General features: G+C 48.4%; 1 protein-coding gene across 1 annotated transcript in view; it reads right to left on the bottom strand.

Annotated features, from left to right (window-relative positions):
- B4GALNT3 (beta-1,4-N-acetyl-galactosaminyltransferase 3) overlaps positions 1-15,278 on the bottom strand; it is a 72,269-nt gene extending 56,991 nt beyond the window's left edge. Inside the window, exon 1 of the mRNA XM_075756576.1 lies at positions 14,999-15,278. Coding sequence (XP_075612691.1) covers positions 14,999-15,146 — 148 coding nt within the window. The 5' untranslated portion in view covers positions 15,147-15,278. The remainder of the gene's footprint in view (positions 1-14,998) is intronic.
- Between the last annotated feature and the right edge of the window lie 3,564 nt (positions 15,279-18,842).

Raw genomic sequence — 18,842 nt, 5'->3', positions numbered from 1 at the left:
GCTGCCGTTGTACTGCCCTTGCGCATACTGTAGATGGGACTTTCCAAAGGCCACGGATAAAAGGAACAGGGTTTAAGAACCAATTCCCCACCTCAGCTGCATCCTTCCACCCGTTTCTTGGTCTGGACTGTGCAATGCAGGCAAGTGCAATGAATGGGAAAGGTCAGAGGTGAGACCTGTACTCTGGGGACCCACGCGAGTTCCTGCCACTGCGTTACACATGTTAGCAAAGTTAGTTCTCAAAAGATAGGGTAGCGGCATGCCTGGGGCAGCCAAACGAGCAGCACTGTACCAGCAGGGCAGGCTGGGTCTGACAGAATAGTCAATAATGAAACAGCAGGCTTTCCCTTTGCACTGAAGTGATTTGGAGCCCAATTAATGCTTTTCCAATCACTGACATTAAGTGTTTCAAAAGGATAAAAAACAATTATCATCGATGTCTTTGCTGTAGAGGGTAACTGAGGCACAGGCTGCTGAAGCAGCTCATTCTGAAGCCGCGGCTGCTCAGCAGCAGAGACAGGGATGGCGTGCATCCCTGTTCACCCAGATTTGTGCTGTAACCACCAGACCACAGCCCCTCCTGGAGCCTGCCCTGCTGGGAGCCCACTCTATTACAGAGAGTGAACAAGGGCTCATTTAGGGTGGGCAGCTATGGGGGCAGTGGAGTCTTCAGCAGCTTGTTCTGGCAGGGTGGGAGTGGTGAATGCACACTAGTTTTCTTATGGCAGCCAAACCCCACATCTGCCCAGAAAACCTCTCCCTAAACGGGGAGACGCCTGCAGCTCTGAAGACATCCAGGAGCAAGAATTGGCCTCCCTGACTGTTTATATGATATTCAAAGGGAGACCAAGAAGGAAACAGAGCTCTAAGAATCAGGATTTCCTACTGTGTCCCGAGACCATCCTGGCAATGCCCTACTCTCCCCACAGCTTCAGCATCCCCCTAAGCACTCCCCGGTGGGGCATCTCCACCCCTTGCAACGAGACCCCCGAGAAGCCAGCAGGAATGTCGGGTGCTCTGCGTGGAGAGATTTAAGACCATTTTCCTCTCCCCCTCGCCAGGCTCAGCTGGGTCAGACACAGCATTTGGCAAGAGAAGAGCTCCCTGCTAATTTTAGCCTCCAGCTCTCCACCCAGGCAGCAGCAGCTCAACCGCTATGGAAAGCTGGGCAGCACCGAGGTGAGGGCTGGGAGATGCTGCCTTCAAACAGCCCACACGACCGCGTGCTGCCAGCTAAATATAAGCTGGTGGTGGGTGGGGGGAGCCACGCTGGCTTGGACTGAAACAAATCCCTCCCTATTGCCCAGAGATGGAGCAAGGCGACCTGCTCCCGGGATCCGGGCAGTGCTCGCTGGACTCACTTTCTGCCCAGAGGGATCATTTAGGCTGCAAACTCACAATAGGATCCCATGTGTTTTACATATTTTTGGACAGATCTGGAGCTGGTGTACCTCGGACCCCAGCACACCATGCTGAGCAAACACCACTTTGCAAACACCGCTTGTACGAGAGCCTGGTCCGGTTCCTTCCTGTAATGGTCCCTTCTCCATCATGCTGCCTACTACAAAATGGTTACCCTGGGGTGGGGATGCCCTCACCGCTGAGGCTGATAGCTGTAACATCACAGCCTCTGCTGTGGGAGTTGGTGCTTGGGAGGAGAGTCGAGCGGGGAGAGTTTTCCCTTGCGCCTGGACGCAAACTTGCACTGGTGTCAGCAAACAACATTTGTCCCTCCATTTAAGAGAAAACCCCCAAAAGGGTATAGAAAGAAAGACAGAAAGGCAGCCCTGAGAATTATGAAAGGAGCATAGGTAGCATGAACCTCAGCAAATCCAGAGAGTTTCTGGATTAAATGGTACCCAACCATGGACCATAGGACTATGCACAAACCAAGTATCTTATCTTTGCTTTTTCACTGTACCTAGAGAAAAGAGACTTCGCCTTCCTCGTAAATAAAGAGGGATGTGTGAAAAATTCCTGACTACATTAGCAAATCCTTCTTCAACAGAAACAACTGGCAAAGTGCTGAGTGTTTGCTAGACACCCAGGACAAAACAGGTAACCACACTCTGCAAATCAAGCGGAGCAGCTGCAGCACTAAGCACAATGCTCTACACAGGGAAACCAGATGTCTTGGCAGACACCATCTATAGTAAAAAGCCACCGTGGTACTGATTTTCAAGGCACCAAACACCCTTATGACACCAAATATGTTCTTAACCACCTCAGCAGAGCTGCTCATGGTCCCCACCAGCTTCTGTAATTATTATTCCTGCATTTTCCTCTACCCCTTTTAAAACTCTCAATGGCTTACTCTGTGCCCTCTGGCTCCTTTCTACATCTCCTCTCTTTTTGATCTCTGCACCCGAGACTGTCAATTCCCACCTCTCTGCTCCACTGAAATCCCAAGTATTTGCTTCTAATTTAGCCTTCAGTTCTTTCCCCCTCACAATTTTTTGGTGGTCACTGGCATTTTCTGATCACTCTGCTTCAACACTCATCTCACTATGCCCCATTTTTGGCCATTTCTTACTTTTGTTAAATAATCCCTGTCGTCTGTATTCCCAAATCCTGCCTCTTCTCTCCTGCTTGTCTTGTCTTGCACTTTTCTTTCTTCCTCTACTTCTGCATGAGCTGCAAGACTTGCTAAAATATTCCTTTCCCCTCCTTGATATGCCTATGTCAGATATCTAAATCAAACACAGAGTTACAAGAAAAAGGTGAAAACAGAATTTACAAAGGATCTAAGTTTAGGAAAAACCCCAACTAATCAAGCTATTTGGAAAGCACGGCTTTTGGGACAAAGCACTCGAGAGAGAGTACTGGAAGACCCAGAGTTAATTGGCAAAGCAATTACAATTTGTGAAGCAAAGGAAATCAGCTGCATGGCTAGAGCTGATGGAATGCAGACAGTAATCAGACAGTACAGACAAACTGAAATAATACTAGCCAGACTAAGGCCGGGGGACAGTAGGAGTTCAAAGTGGGAGCACATCCTCCCCTGCCCCACCAGCACACACAAAAGACCCTCTTCCCCACTGCAGCAAGCAGTGCGAGTCAGTAAGACACACCTGGAAACACCTTGCAACACCTGCAAGGAATGGTGGCATGTTCAGAAGAACTGCAAGTGCAGAGCATGACTATAGGGCAGCGGCAGCTTTAGCATCATCAGTTCTTCAGAGGAGCAGCAGGGATGAAGATGAGGCCTCAGCAAGAGGGTAAAGGAACACAAAAGGCAGAGGCATTTATTAGCTGGAGACAAGGCGCAGGTGAGCAGCAGCATGCCAGCAACACAGAAACTGCCAATGGATGAAAAGGCACTGGCAGGAAAAGCGAATTAAATTCAGACTGAATGCCGATGATCTTAGCTCCACCACTGAGCAGGTGAACAACACAGACAAATAAATACACATGATCAGCTACAGCCAGTTACTACAGGGGAAAGGAAAACACCCATTACCAAGGTTAAAGTCTGTCAAACCACGGTCTCGCAAAGGGCGTCCAATTCCCTGAACAGGCAGGAGATCAAAGCAGCAGAGACAGAATTAGAATACATCTATCCAAGGATAAATAAGCTCCCAATATAGCACAACCTGGAGCAGTACAACTGGCCTTCAACTCACACACCTTACAAACCTCTTCCTGCCCTAAGGAAGCGGCTGCAAAAGAGCTGGACTGGGAGTGGCCCTGGGAATTGGTGATGGAGCTGGAGCAGCCCAGGCGCCTGGGCAGGAAGAAATGAAGCAACTGCTGCCATGCTCCTCCTCCCACAAACCTGATTGCTTAGGCCCTGAAGAATTAAACACCTTTTTATAAAGGTGGTTTTGCCCCTGCCTGTGAGGGGAGAGGAGAATGATGGCTGATACCACACCACTTCTGGGCTTGCGGTGCTCGCAGCTGGTGGTCTGGCCAGCGCGTGGAGACAAACCAAGCGTCAACTTGGCAAAATCTTCTTCCACAGACCACCATTCAGGCTGTGTTTAGAAGCTCTTTCTAGGACCCCTATGAACCTAGATCCATGCAGATGTTTACTCAGGGCAGGGGGACAGTCCTAGAGGATCATCACCCAAGGCTTGGGAAAAGCTAGACCGGCTAAGTTTAAGCGAAAGGGTCTACATAACCTCTGTGGCAAAAACAAAACAAAACAAAAACAAAAACAACCAAAAAACCCCCAAAACAAACAAACAAACAAACAAAACCTCCAAAAAAAACCACAAAACGTTGAAAGGTGAAGTGGTTGGCAACAGTAACACTGAGGCTGCTGCCAGGGTCCCTGTCTCAAAATCAGTGGGAAGGGACACAACAATTCTTGGAATAGTGAATTATATCAGACAAATTATAAATGCTTGAAAAAAAGTCTTTCAGAGCTAAAGCATCCTACAGGCAAAAGGCTTGAGTTTCAGCTGAGAAATTGAAAAAGAAATCATGCAGGCTTAGTGTTTTGAGAATAAGCAGTAATTCAGCGATCCACAGCTGACACATCGGTTGGTTTTGCTGTACAAGCCTGTTTTACAAACTGAATATAAGCCTAGGAAAGAGATGGCGATTGCATACACTCACTAGCACAGGCCACAAAAATGCAGGGGAACCAACCACAGCGACACATTATACCATTACCTGTGTCACAAACTCATAGAATGCTTTGGGTGGGAAGGGACCTTTAAAGATCACTTAGTCCAATCCCCCTGCCATCGGCAGGGACACCTTTCACTAGATCAGGTTGCTCTAAGTCCCATCCAACATAGCCTTGAATGTTTCCAGGGTTGGAGCACCCACAGTGTCCCTGGGCAGGCTGTTCCAGTGCCTCACCACCCTCACGTCCAGAGGCAGTTCCCTCCACCTGCCCTGGTGTGCCTGGCCCCTCACCACCTCAAAGGCCCTGGGTTGGGTCCGCACCCCACCCACCCATGTCCTTCCTGGGCTGGGGAGACCAGGAGGGGACAGAGGAGTTCAGATGCAGTTGCCAAAGTACCAAATAAGAAAGAAGGAAAGCATTTTTCTGTTCTTTTCCTTGTTTTATTGTTGGGTTTGTTTAATTGCTCACTGCCAATCTTGAAAAGAACTCCTAATGAAGCAGCTAGAAGGCACCTTCACACTGAAGGCCAGCACTTCTTCCTAGCAAAACTGCAGTCTCCTGCTTCTCCACAGAACAGCTGCCTCTCTAACTTCTTTGCTTGATCCATTGCTATTCTTTGGGCACTGCTACAGAGGGTCTGGCTTTATCTTCAACCACCCATCACGCAGCCTTGTCATCCTCAGACTGAAGAAACCCCACCTCTAGGTCCCAGGAACCTTGGTGGTTCTCTGAGGGACTCCTATTGTCCCAGTGCAGCAGCCTGGCAGAAGCCAGGTTGTATCATCCCCTTTTCTTGGGTCTCAGAGAAAGAGATTACACTCCTTCAGGGGTGGTAGAAAAGAAGGGCTCACACAACCCGTGGCAATCAACAAAATAATTGTTGATGGTGGGAGATGGAATGGGTGAGCCCACAAGATGGCCAGGCATAGAGGCTGGGCCTCCCAGCTAATGGTGAGCACGGAGGCTGAACCAATGGTAGGGTGCTGGCCAGGCACTCCTGTGACACCATGGAGAGGAGCCCTGACACAGTGTAGTGGTGCCAGCTGAGCCATGCTGGAGGTGGATCTACTTGCATTGGTTCTTATTGATCTTCAGGTGGATCCACTTCCATGGGCTCCACACCATCAAACACAAGCAATGGCCATCACTACCATGTGGCTGGTGGCGTTCCCCTTCTGATGCTGCCTCCTTTTCCTCCACATCTCCCGCAACTGCGTATCTGTATTCCCATGCAAAAGTGGGCAGCCGCTTGCCTTGCTGCTGTGAGACCTCTTCCTTCCAATTGTTCTTGGAACCAGAGGGCCTTGAAGCTCAGCAAATTGTGGGCCAGCAGTCAGGATCCCTGTATTTATAGGGCCCAGAACAGAAGGCAGTGAGGTGGCTTGTAACATCAGGAGGCCACTGTGGTGGCGATGCACGTGGCCAAAGGTGGCTGTTCTGGGAGTTGAGGGGCCTGTGGCCTGAAAGATGCCCTACTGTGGGAGAATGAGGAGCGTTGCGGGCCCCTAAGGGATCCTTTCCTGGGGATCGCTCCCCTGTGCCACTGTGCTGCCCCTCAGGCACAGGGATTGCTCTCCACCTCCCCTCACGTGCTCTGGGCTCCAGCCCCCTCCTCATCCCGTGTCTGGAGTCCTGTGGACAAGACGGTGGCCACAGTGTTCCAGGAGGGTCGGGGGTCCTCAGTGACACACCCCCCCCCACCACCAACCCAGCTCCCTGCAAGCAACTCTGCCCCTCACACTTAACAGTTGCTGGAGGGGAACGAAGCATCTGGACATCTTGTTGGCAGGAAGGGAGGCGCAGCCAGCCTGCGCAAGGTCTCCCAGTGCTCCGTCAAGTCATTGTTGATTGTAAAGTGTTGCGTGGGTCCTTCTTTCCCAGCCCTGCCCCTGGAGCATGGAGGGGTGCCATCTCCTCAACAATGAGCCTTGAGGGAGAGGGCCCAGCCTCCCTCAGGCCACTGTGCTGGCACAATGCAAGGAGTCTGTCTGAGGCCACCAAGGGAGGTCCGTGGGGCCTGGAGGTGGCAGAGTTTCTTTCCACTTCAAGGTTCACCTTTGCTCTATTCTCTAGCTTTAAGAGCAAACCTCACTGCCTTTTTTTTTTTTTTTTACACTAATAAGAAAGGAGCAACATATGACCTTGGAAAGACTTTAATAATGCACTCATTCTTAACACCTTGGCTTGGGTATTATTTTGAATTTCTAAATAGATGGAACTACTTTCTCCTATTGCTAGGAGAGTACAGACTATGGGTCATAATTGCTGTTCACAATATTTCCTCTGAAATGGGCATGCATTGATGTTTTCAAGACATGGCAATTGCAAGATGAGTCATCTTATACTTACTCCTTATGTTAGGCAGACAATTTATTTTCAAGGTACACGTCTGGAAATTATCGTTCATTCAGGTTTGATAGGAAAACTTGGTTTTGGCAGATAGTTGGTTTTGTTTTGCATTTTTGATTGAAAACAAATGAAACCCTCCCAACTGGCCTGCTTACAACAAAACATGGACTGTGGCAGCTAATGCTGAGTGAGCTGCCGCAGCAGGTAATTGAGACTATTAGTACAGGGTGGTCTGGACAGGATATTCTCTGCCCATTATGAATCTTGTTCTGCAGCTTAGATGGGGTTAATAGCACCCAGACATGACTACTGCAATTTTACAGAAAACAACATTACAAAATTTAAATAAAGCTAATTTAGGAATTGAAGTATTTACGAGAAGGGCTGGAGATACCTTAACTAGGCTCAAATGAACGGCAGCACCGAGGAAGCTGTCGGAGTTGCCAACACCAAATATACGGGCCAAGTCAAACAGCCCACGCTAATGACATGGAAATAAGTGGCCTCTTCAAGCAAGGCAAAAACAGATTTATTTAGAATGGCAGGAAAAAATACACATATCATTAATGTAGATTATCCTCACTTCAAGAGAGCTCTACTAGGCAATTCTGCAACCTAACAGGTGATGATGCAAATCAAATATTTTTACTGGTAAATGGGATATAACAGTATGTGACAATTAACTACTGTTTAGTGTGCATGAATTTACACAGTTTCAGTGAAACACAGGCTTCCATATAAGCCTACTCATTTCTAATATTCACAGTCCAGAGGGCTAGCAGAAAAGAAAGTTAAAAAGATAAAACATGCCTGTTACGGAAGGCCCCATAGTCAAGTCTCTGATCCGTATTCAGTGTTTTTAATTACCAAGTAGCACTGACTGTCAACTGCTCATATTTGGCTCAAGCAGGGAAAAAACCCAAGAATACTCAGACTGTCTGAAATCAACATCAAGGTCATTGAGATGGAAACCAGGAAAGAAGAAAACCCCCACGGATGATGCAAAGGCCTAGGACTTACTGTTTGCATCTCTGATGGAAAACAGTGACACAGAAAACCAACAATAACACAAGATACAATAATTTTGCCACATAAGGGTATCAGACCTACAATGTAAAGTAACAGGTGACAGCTTTTACAACTTTTAGTAACAACGGAGATAAGAAGCCACATTGACCTCTTTTCCCCTCAAAAAAAAAATCTCAAATGGGAAATAATCACAGAATGCTGAAATCACTAAGCCTTCAGAAATGATAAAAGCAGAATTAGTGACATTTTGAGATGGGCACTGATGCTTCAGGGGGACTCAGAGGTCTACCTGACAATCTTTGGATTGTCTGAAATGATCCAACATCTCAAAGACTAACTGAATCTCATTATTCTGTGTAGCTGATTTAAATTCTTTATTATGCCAACATGAATTATTGTTCTGAAGTGTCTTTGGAGAAGGCTGAGCCCCAGACCATCTTAGCATCTCAAAGCATAGGGGACTCTCTCCAGATCAGGAATATCAAAGCCTTTGTGCTTTGGCACGGGAAAGCCTTCTCAGGAAAACAGAAGTACAGAGGAGCTCTGGTCAAGATCCCAGTGTATTTTGGTTTGGCTGATTACACACACAGACTATGAATTTCTAACATCATGAAAACCATAAGTATCTAAGGACCAGGTTCACATCTGTTTCCATCCAAGGCACTACACGAATTTTTCTTAAATCTCACACCACATCTAAATAAGACAGCTTAGTTCCTTTTCTGGAAAGTCCTACCCAGCTATTACTGCAAGCCTGAAAAAAAGCAATTGAATTGGGAAGTGACTGGGAATAGGAACATCAATGCATGGTGAGAACAAATAGGAAAGGGAAACTCCAAGTACAACAAAATTTATAACCCCATCAATTCTTCATGTTATCATCATAAATGCTGGAGGAAGAACCCCATCATCACACCATTCCCCACTGCCACAACCTACAAGACAACCTCTGTCTTCAGGGAAACATCCTGCCTTTTACCATACTGCAGATGTTAGTAATTCCAAACCATCAGATGAAAGACAATGTCCGTCATCTCTCCCAGCACCACTCGTCCTTCATATCTGCCTGGACTTGCAGGTGAGAGAAGGCAGAGCCATCACATTACTATACCATACACAGAAATACATCTCCAGAATACAACACCATTCCTCTGCCAACCCCACAGCGTGGAGGAGATGCACAGGAGAGCACCGCTCCGTGAGATCCGAGTCATCCTAAGCCAGTCTCAAGACAAGAAGGTGTGGTGCGGGAATACATGCTGTGTTGGCACACCACTACACAAATCTGTCACAGGTAACATTTACATGAAGGGATGGTGCAAGAGTTTATTTATAATGATAATATGTAATGTTTGCAAATGATTTGGGGATCTTCTTGGGGCCAGACAAACTGTAGGCCAGGTTCCAAGAAAACAAACACTTATAACTCTCACTCAGTACACATGGACCCAGGCACTCGGTGCTGCTCCACAGAAAAGTTATTTAAGAGTCAAATCCCTATGTGACTTCAAAAGGCCAAGTTCACAAATTACCTGCAGTATATGCCCCAGCAGCAGTGAAAAGATACAGTGGCCCAGGACAAGTATGGCATGGCTAGCAAGAGGTCCAGGTGTCCCCTGGCTGCTGTGTCAATGAACTTCACCACCAAGCTAGAGTACGATCCAAATTGCTCTCAGTGGCCCTGGCTTCTCTGAGTCTGTGATACCAGTCTGCGCTGTGAGTATGGGCCTGGGGATATTGACTCACTTTACATACACCAGTGCAGAGCAAAATGTAACAGCACTTCTGATCATCCTCCAGGGAGACTGGACTGACCACCTGGAAGTGAAAAATCTGCCCCACCTGCAGTGCCCATCCTTCCCCCACAGCCAGGGCAGCCCACAATGTGCTTTGAGGAACAGTGTTGCTTGGCACAGGCCCTTGTGAATGAAGGTCTCACTAGTGTCTTCAAAAGCACAGAAATACCATATGCATTGTTCATGGTATAGATGTTCCCCTGCTGCCAACACGCTTCTTCAGTCAGGATGAGGTGCTTTGGGGATGATAGCTAGTTTAACTTTTCCTCTGTGTTAAGAGTTTCCACAGAGAGGAAACAGATACTTCAACCACCACTGGAGAGCCACGTGGTCCAATCTCTCCCCACGGGCCTCGGTAACCTTCTATGCAATTAGCTATGCAAAAGAGCAATACCATGCACGTTCAGGCAAGTCACTTTGTGTGTGAGCAATTGCAAAAGTCAGCCCGCGTGCATGTAAATGAACCTGCATATGTAGGTGTACTCACCTTTACACATAGGTGCTTCTGAGGGTACGTGGGCAGGGAGGCTAGAGAAGGAAGTCAATGCGTTACATTAAATGAGCAACTTCAGCTTTCTGCCAGCCACTTTTCTCATGCAAACACATACACCTGCCCATTCACACAAACACTTGGGTCAGTTTTCAAGCAACTCACACTGCTTTGTAGCAACCTGGATGCCTGAAGATCAGAAAGCCTACAATGGTGGAGGGGCAAGAAACCAATTTTCTGGGGAAGGAAAGGGACAAGATGTACACACTGGGGAGGTGGAAGTCTTACTACAACAACTTTTTTATTCGCACATCTCCATAGTTTCTTCTGAACCCCTCCTACTTCCCACTTCAGAGAGTGGGACTGCATGCTACTGAGTTAGAAAAGCAGCAGTCATACAATAGAAGCGAGACAGAAACCACTTGTCACAGTCCAAGACAGGAAGATAACACACTCCGTTTTATTTACACACAACAATAAAATGTGGAGGAACAGGGGTAGATTGAAGCAGCCGGTAGAGGCAGGTCAAAGAAGGGACTCCTGATCCCTTGTTCCTATAAGCTACACCTCTCAGCAATCTAATCTAATCCTGCACACCCTGCTTGTGCCTGACTCAGTGTGACACTCACACCTGCAATAAAGGAAATTACTGCAAGTGATGTAGTCTCCTGAGATACCACGGTCTTTGCAGCAGAAAAAGAGAGTCTGCACAGCAACGGCTGGGAATGACCTCACCTCCAAGTTTCTTCAGGGATCAGGACTCACTTTTACTATGTTGACACAAGGTTTTAAAGCAAAGGGGGATCGTTGCACATCCTCATTGCCTACAAGCATGGCTCGCTGACGCCAGCCTTGCTGCCTCAGAGTCAGACCTTTCTGCATGGGTGGGCAAGACGAGACAAAGAAGAGAAACAGAGGTAGCAGGAGCAGGTCCCTGATCCACCAGCCTTCCCATCCAAAGAGAATTGCAGCAGCTCTGGGAAGAGGCAGCACCTTGGGGTGGGGTTCTTCCTCGAGCAAGATCCATCCCTGCCCTTGCCCCTTGCAGCTGTGCTGCCAAGCCAACAGCACTAGAGCAATAAAGGCACGGTGCAGGACTTGCTCTCCAGACCTGGCTGCTCTGGGCTGTACTGGTATTTTTTCCCTCCCCAACACCTCATTCACCCTTGAAATAAGAAAGTTTCCCATCTCCAGCATTCACTTGCGGGAGCAAAGTGTGCTGTGTAACACCTTGTAAAGACAAGAAAAACATTTCTATTGGAGAGCACACAGAGCTTAGTGCCTGTCAGCAGCAGGAGTAAACAGTCTGTCTCCAGCTCCTCGGGTTTCTTGGTAGGGAGGCAGTGTCCTGCCTGTTACAACTTGTTTTGGATGACAACAGGCCACATTTCATGTGAGGAGAGCTGTACCCATCTTCAACTCACATCAGCCTGCTTGTTTTTCTTCACTCATCTGTAAACATGTTTAAGATTCCTATAAATACCTATTGAGCAACAGAGAGAGGGGAAAAGAAAGACGCGCCCCACAACAACAGGAACAGAAACACCCTCCTGCCCATGAGAGAGTGGAGTCCCTGCCAATGAGACTCTCTGGGAAGAATACGTAGGAATACCTTGATGCAGTCACATCACAAGAAAAAAAATGATATTTTTTTTAACACCCAACTGTTCATTTCAGCATCATCTTCAAAGGAAAGCTATCACTCATGAAAGCCCATACTATCATCCATCCCTGTCCAGCCCATCCCAAACTTCCCTGACAGTGAGAAAAGGGCCCAGATCAACTTAGGCACGCATGAATCCCACAATACCCATGGGGTACGAATCCTGCACCTCAGCCTGGTCCCTCAACCTTCAACTTTAACATGGCAGCAAAATTAATCTCATGGCCAGACCCTCCCCCAGCATACAGTGATGCTACGCCACGGAAGCCAGTGGGCACTGATGGTTATGGCATATTCTCCTAGACCCTTTATTCTCTTTCATCCAAACTTATTTATACTTTGTTACATAGCAAAGCTGCATATACATCAAGGGAGGACAGTCAGGGCCTCAATTTTTAATCATCACTTATTCATATGCCCATACCCAGGCTGTCTGATGTTTGCTTCCTCCACCACACACTGATCTGGTGGGGAAAGGAGCATGAAGCTGGGGAGGATGTGCTATGCCTGAAAACCTGCTCTAAGGCACTGACCCGGGAGCAGGGACAGCGCAGGGGCATCACAGCAGCTTGTGTTCCACCCCATGCACAGCTGAGAGGAAAAGGAGTATTTTCTGTGACTCCTTACAGCCTTGCAAGAGGAGGGCTCACCTCTCTGGAAAGAGAAAACATACTTGGCTTTCAATACACAAGCTGTTCTGCAATGCCTTTTAGGGAGATAAGAAAGTCTGTTACAGACATAGGAGATGGAAACAGTGATCTCCTGTAGATCTCCTTCCAAGCCCAGAGGCTCTTCAGCTTTCTGGCCCCAATGGAGGGACCCTCTTAGACTTTTGCCCAGAAAAATTACCCAATAAACAGCCTTTGTATTTTATCAGCAATAACTGGGGAGACTGTTGCATCAGATAAGTTGAGGTGGAAGCTCTGGGTTGATCCCTAGTGTGGCTTACAGTAGGGTTTCCACCTGGGACATGCAACAGAAAACAATACAGAAACAAAAGCGCAAAAGAATTAATTGATCTGAGAGTCACTCCCTCCTACACCAGCTCCCTGGGATCTCTGGCAAGAGTCGCCACGTGGAGTCACAAATGCAGCCGCCCCAGTCCCCAGAGAAGGAAACATTACTTAGTTTTAACAGCCAAAAGAAAACAAACACTATTTGTCTTTCACTTCAACTTCTGATTTCTCTTAAAACAAAGCAGTCTTTTAGAGGTACTAGGGCAAGAGGAAGGGTGGGGAGGGTCACAGATTAACCTTCCTCCTGTTAGCAGGTTCCAGGATCCTGGCCACGAAGCCAGGCAAACATGACGCCAAGTGCCCAGCACACCCACAGAGCCTCAGCTCTCCGGGCACAGCCGCTCTCCCTCCATGATGCTGCAGAGCCTGTGGGGAGCTGCCTGCTGGAGGGTTTCACCCTCCCACCCTTTCCAGCAGCATTTAAATGCCCTCCACATGCAATGAGCGGCAACATGGCTGGTGGATTTGGGAGAATCTTAGCTTTTATATAATTGAACTTTAATATAATGTAATTAATTTTCCTCATATTCTGTTTTAGTTGGTAGTGACCATAGCCATGCACTGTTTCCAGTTTCAGTCTTAAACCAGAATGACTTTTATAACAAAGATGTAAAAATAACCCTACCTAAAAGCAAAAAGGAAGAACCCAACTCCGAAGAAAAGTTGTTCGCTCCTGCGCATCTCTTCTCATGCTCTCTGCTTGTTTCTCCCAACCCCTCCCTCTCCCTTTGCATCGCTGGTAGCGAAAGGACCGTCAGCTGTACGGCTCCAAGCACCTGACTCAGCCCCTCTCTCCTTATTACCACTATTTTAAATATCTCTGAGTGGTTTGTTTTCTCCCTTGCCACGCTGCACAAGTCCTCTACAGCCTTCTCTAAGGATCTTTGGGGGGTATTAGCAAAGTGGTGTACAGCAAAAGGCTTGGCTACATTGCGTGAAAGATGGAACATAAAGTAGACTCGTAGTGCAACCCATCTTCTCACGTCCCAACTGATGCCACCAGGCACAAAAAGCAGATTATAACTACAGGATTTATCCTAGCCAAAGAAATCAGATCTCTTACACTGTTGGAACAACAAATAGGTGGTTTTAGCCTTAACATCACATATAATATGGAACAAATGGACAAGCTGAAGTCCTGTAATGTGGGAGCTCCTTCATGGAGTTCCTTGCACAGCCACAGTCTAAAGCTTTAAGACTGAAACCAAGCCTGCTTCGTGCGAGTAAGAATCGGGGGTTTGTAACATGTAATGAAGGGACCGAGATGCTGAAAAGTATTAATAGTTAAATGCTCACATGTATTTGGAAAACTGCTATCAAATTAGATTGGCACCAAGCACTGATATTATTTTGAAAGCAGCAGCAACAACATCAGAAGCTTTTACAAAACCTTGGACTATTCAAAACTTTCTTGTAACTGTAAAAAAGAATAGAAGCATAAAAACCCACATGACACCGATAGAAGTAACTTACTCTACTTTGGAAAAAAAAGAAGGTAACCGCACCTGGTATCAGTCCTGCTGTGCTCCTAAAAGTTAGCACAGAATGAACCCTTTACTAGGCGAGTGGTGCGCATCTCCAGGGTATGCATTCCCTCTTCCTTTGCATACACTTCTCTCATCAAAGCAATATTCAAAGCATTTTTGCTGCCTTCCAGGTTAGCACCAGAGCACCAAGAACAAGAGCCACCCCAAAGCCGTGACTCCGGGCTCTGCAGTTCCAGTGAGGTCACGTTTTGACAGGTCTCCTGACAGGAGGGCGAGAGCCGGCAGGCCAAAGGCGGAAAAACAAGACCCCCCAACTCTCATCTCCTTCCTGGGGGACAAAACCCACCTCCGTCCCCTAGAGCTCCCCAGGCAGCAGCGGCTCCCCGCTCGCCGGCAGCGGGCTGCGCTCACCGCCTCTTCCCCGGCCGGCCTGGAACCAGGGGCACTGCACCAGGCTCCCGAGCGGGACGGAGCGCCCGGGATAGCCCAGCACCGCGCCGGGCTGCGCGGGCTGGGACGGGACGGGACGAGACGAGACCCTCCCGCCCTGCCTTCCCTTTCCTTCCCCGCAAGCGCCCCTTGGGTAACTCACTGCGGTCCAGAGGAGCTCCACCGCCGGCCGCCGCGGCCACCAGCTCCAGGTAGGCGGCCCAGAGTCCCAGGGCCAGCGCGCCCAGGGCCAGCAGCAGCCGCAGTAGCCGCCGTCGCCGCCGCAGCCGCGCCAGCAGCCGGCCCCGCATGGCGCCGCTCAGGGCGCCCAGCTCCCGCCGCTGCCCCGGGGCATGCTCCCGCCACCGCGCCGCACCGGCACGGCCCGGCGCCGCTGCCTCGGACCCCCCCCTCCTCCGCGGGGCGGGCCCAGGTGCGGGGCGGTGCCGCGCCCCCGCGGGGGCAGCTCCCGGGCGGGCTCTGCCGCCGGCCCCCGCACCTGCCTCCGCCCCGCGGGAGGCCGAGCCGGGGGCTCAGCGGCGGCGGGGCTGCCCCCGTCATCGTTGCCCCTCGGCCGCTGTAGGAGCTGGTGGGCGCCGGGGCCCGAGCCCCGAGCAATGGCCGCCTGGGCCGCGGGTCGGTGGATCCCTCCAGTGAGAGGATGGGAGACGACTCCTCTGCGCGGAGAGAAGCAGGACAAGAGTGGAGAGATTCACATCCACAGTTACCCACAGCTGAAAGCCATTTTAAAGTGGCTTTCACCTGGTGCAACAAGCATATTTACTTTGAAGTGCTTTGCTCAGTCAGGAGGAACAGGGCTCACGAAGTCTCCAAATCCGATTTCTGAAGCAGCTGACTAGATGTGATGTTACACTACTCACACCCACCCAAGGGAGGACGCTGGAGGCCCACAGGAAGACCAGGACCTTCCTTGGGTGTGTGTAGTGTTTCATTTCACATCTCACATGCTTTTGAAGTGACTCTCCTGGCTGTCGTCGTCGCCCCCCCCCCCCCAAAACTGTTGGTTTGGTTCACGTTACCAAGCGGTCTCAGCGGATGCAAACTGGAATCCTCCTGGGTGAAACTACAATGGAAGATGCCCTCTGGGACACATGTAATGCATCTAGCTGGGGAGCTAGTCCAGAATAACCCCTTTCCAAACATGCATGGTATGGGTGTTGGGTCACTGGCACCCACCATTTCCCGCCACACCTCTGCTCCTGTACAGATACAGGAAGAGAAGCCCTCAGGCTGAAGTTAATTTTTAAAATGCACACAACAACGATAGACCTTTTCTTGAGGGTCCAGCTTCCTTTCACAGCAGCCTTCTGAAGCGGGAGGCAGAGCAAAAGGACACTTGCCACTATTCAGCCTTAGAAAATGTGCCAAAGGCCTTTTAAATGGCATGGAGGGCCATGGAAGAGTGGTGTGAGTCCCAGCAGTGACAGGCTGACAGCGGCAGAGTGCTGGCACCCCAAGCATTGCGGTAGCTGGGGTCAGAAGCCACTTCCTTTAGCCTTTGTAATCCCCAGCACTGAGTGCTGAACACTGTGTTCCCAGTGTCCAGGCAGCACCTAGGGACCCCGCTATTACCTGTCACGCATTGGGATGGACAGATGGACAATAGGTTTCCTTTTTCTGAATGTCTCACAAAAGTTTCAGAGCAGTTTCCCTTCAGCTCTGTGTTGGAGAGATTGCTCTTGTTTCAGGAAAGCACATTCAGAGAGTTTTATACCTCGTTGTGAAGAGACCTGTCATTTCTCAAGATGGAAACAAATCCTGTGGTGGGGGAAGCTGGTGAGCAGCTCTGCCCTCGGGCTCCCCAGCCTCCCTGGGGACAAGGTCCTTTCTGCAGCTTTTGAGGATGCAACGCTTGCGTTCCTCCTTCCTACCTTGCCAGCGGCTGTGGATGCACGTGGCACGGATCAAAGTTTGAATTGTGGTGCTGCTTTCTCCAGTGCAAACCGAAAGGGTTGCCAGTACCCAGCCACCACCGGTGTCCATACAATGAAAAAACTTGAAGCCGTGCGCCAGTTTAACCTTTGCAAGGCCCAAGTCTCACATAAGGGCATGACACTCACCGTTGAAGTTTTTTGGTTGTGTGTTGGTTTGGGTTTTTTTCCAGCATAACAGAAACAAACCAAGTTTTTCTTATTTGTTAAAAAAAAAAAAAAAAGAGAGAAAATACTAGGAAAAATGTGTGATAAATACTGATCTAAATTAAAGTTTATTTACTATTTCAAGAATGAGAATTGAATGATATATTCTTAGCAGAAAGCTGTCTGCGTTTCTTAAATGAACAACCTTAAATGTGAAAAGTAACGACTGCACTTTGTTGCATGTTAAAATAAGCAAGCACATTTTTCTCTTGTGAACATGGCACTAAAATGGAGGGGAGGGGAAAGTGAAATTATAGGCTAACAGTGGTATTGATGACTTGAAACAAAATATTTTTCCTGATAGAACTGTGCTGTAATGAAGATACAGAAAAGCTCTTGTCTCTGTAGAAAAAGCTTAAGGAAATAAGTGTGGCATGTTGATGTCTATCTGTTACAATATAGCTATGATGGAACAATATTAAGGAAGAAAATTAATCTGGATGTGTAATAAAGAGTAAATGAGGAATCTGAATAGCCCTACACTGTACTTAAAGTAACTTACTTTGGACCATTTATTCTTTGCAGAAAGCACTGATGCCCAGGAGTAAAATTATCACTTACAGTGCTGTTTTTTAAAAGCACCCCAGAAAAATGTTTTTATCCAAAGTCTACCAGCAGCCCCATATTCCTGATGCCTCAAGCACCCCAAGTCACACAAGTGGTGCCCAGACCTCCACGTCTCTCATCTTCACCGAGTGCAGTATGGTAGCGGTGGAAACCACAGCTTGGAATAATCCCACATGCTGGGGTCAACCCCGCTGGGGAAAGAAACTGCAAGCGAGCTGGAAGCAGGTGATGCAGGAGTAGGGTCTGTGACGTATTTGGATGACTGAGACAGGGAGCTGATGCTCCTGCAATCAGCCTGACCGACCATCCTTGAACATGGGACAGATGGCTGCAGTGCATCCCTTCGGGATACACCTCTCCTAGCCCAGCCTGGATACCCGCTTCAAAGAAACTGATGATTTGCCGGATGAGCCAACTGGAGTATTTTTTGCTTTGTTTGGGCTTTTGTTTGTTTTCTATTTTGGCTACGTTTCCTCATGATAAAAGCAGCCTTTGATACAAGTGGAGCACTTAACGACACGCATCTCCTGTTCCTCCCGGCTCCCCTCTCTAGCTCCGTCTCTGTGCATCCCTGCCTCTTCTTGTTATGCTTTTACTTCTAGTTATCTAACAAGGGTTTCTCTGTTCTGTAAATTACTTCTAGCTCTGTGCCAACATCCTTTCTCTGTAGGCTCCCCAAAGGTTCAATTATCCGCCGCTTGCTCCTTCCCTTCTTTCTTCTTGTGTAATTTTCATTTTAACATTAATTACCAGCTCCACACCAAGGATACCCAACTGTCCCTAGCTTTCACCCTGGTGGCTCCACACCCCTCTTCCTGACCTCAGCCATGCTCTGAAGCACAAACAATGACTTCATCTCAACATTCATAATCAAAATGGCTCAAAAGCAGAAATGTTTCTGAGAGGAAAAGGCAGTCTCTGAAGATACAGGTCCCCATTATTTCCCTTTTTGGCTCCTCAGGAATGGACTGGGCTCTAAAAGGCATTACTGGTGGAGCTAGCCCAGTAAAATCCCTGTCAATGCTACAGTTTCACATCACAGTAAGAGAATCAGCGCGGTCCTGCAATTAAGAAACTATTGGCAAAAGGACCTTCTTGCCCAGTTAAGTTGTACTGATATGGTGGGGTTTGCTAACAGTTATATTAATTGGCCACGTGATTTTTACCAATAGTTACGCTACCAACTTTTGCATGAACTGGCCTGAGCTGGGTTTGAGACTTGCTTTCACTCTTCGGGCGGCTGTGCTCCCTCAGTTCCAACTTTGACAGCAGCATCGCAGT

Source organism: Balearica regulorum, chromosome 1 (genome assembly GCF_011004875.1).
Source record: "Balearica regulorum gibbericeps isolate bBalReg1 chromosome 1, bBalReg1.pri, whole genome shotgun sequence".
Lineage (NCBI taxonomy): Eukaryota > Metazoa > Chordata > Aves > Gruiformes > Gruidae > Balearica > Balearica regulorum.
The sequence above is the reverse complement of the archived record's forward strand: the minus strand, read 5'-3'. Positions and strand labels throughout refer to the sequence as shown.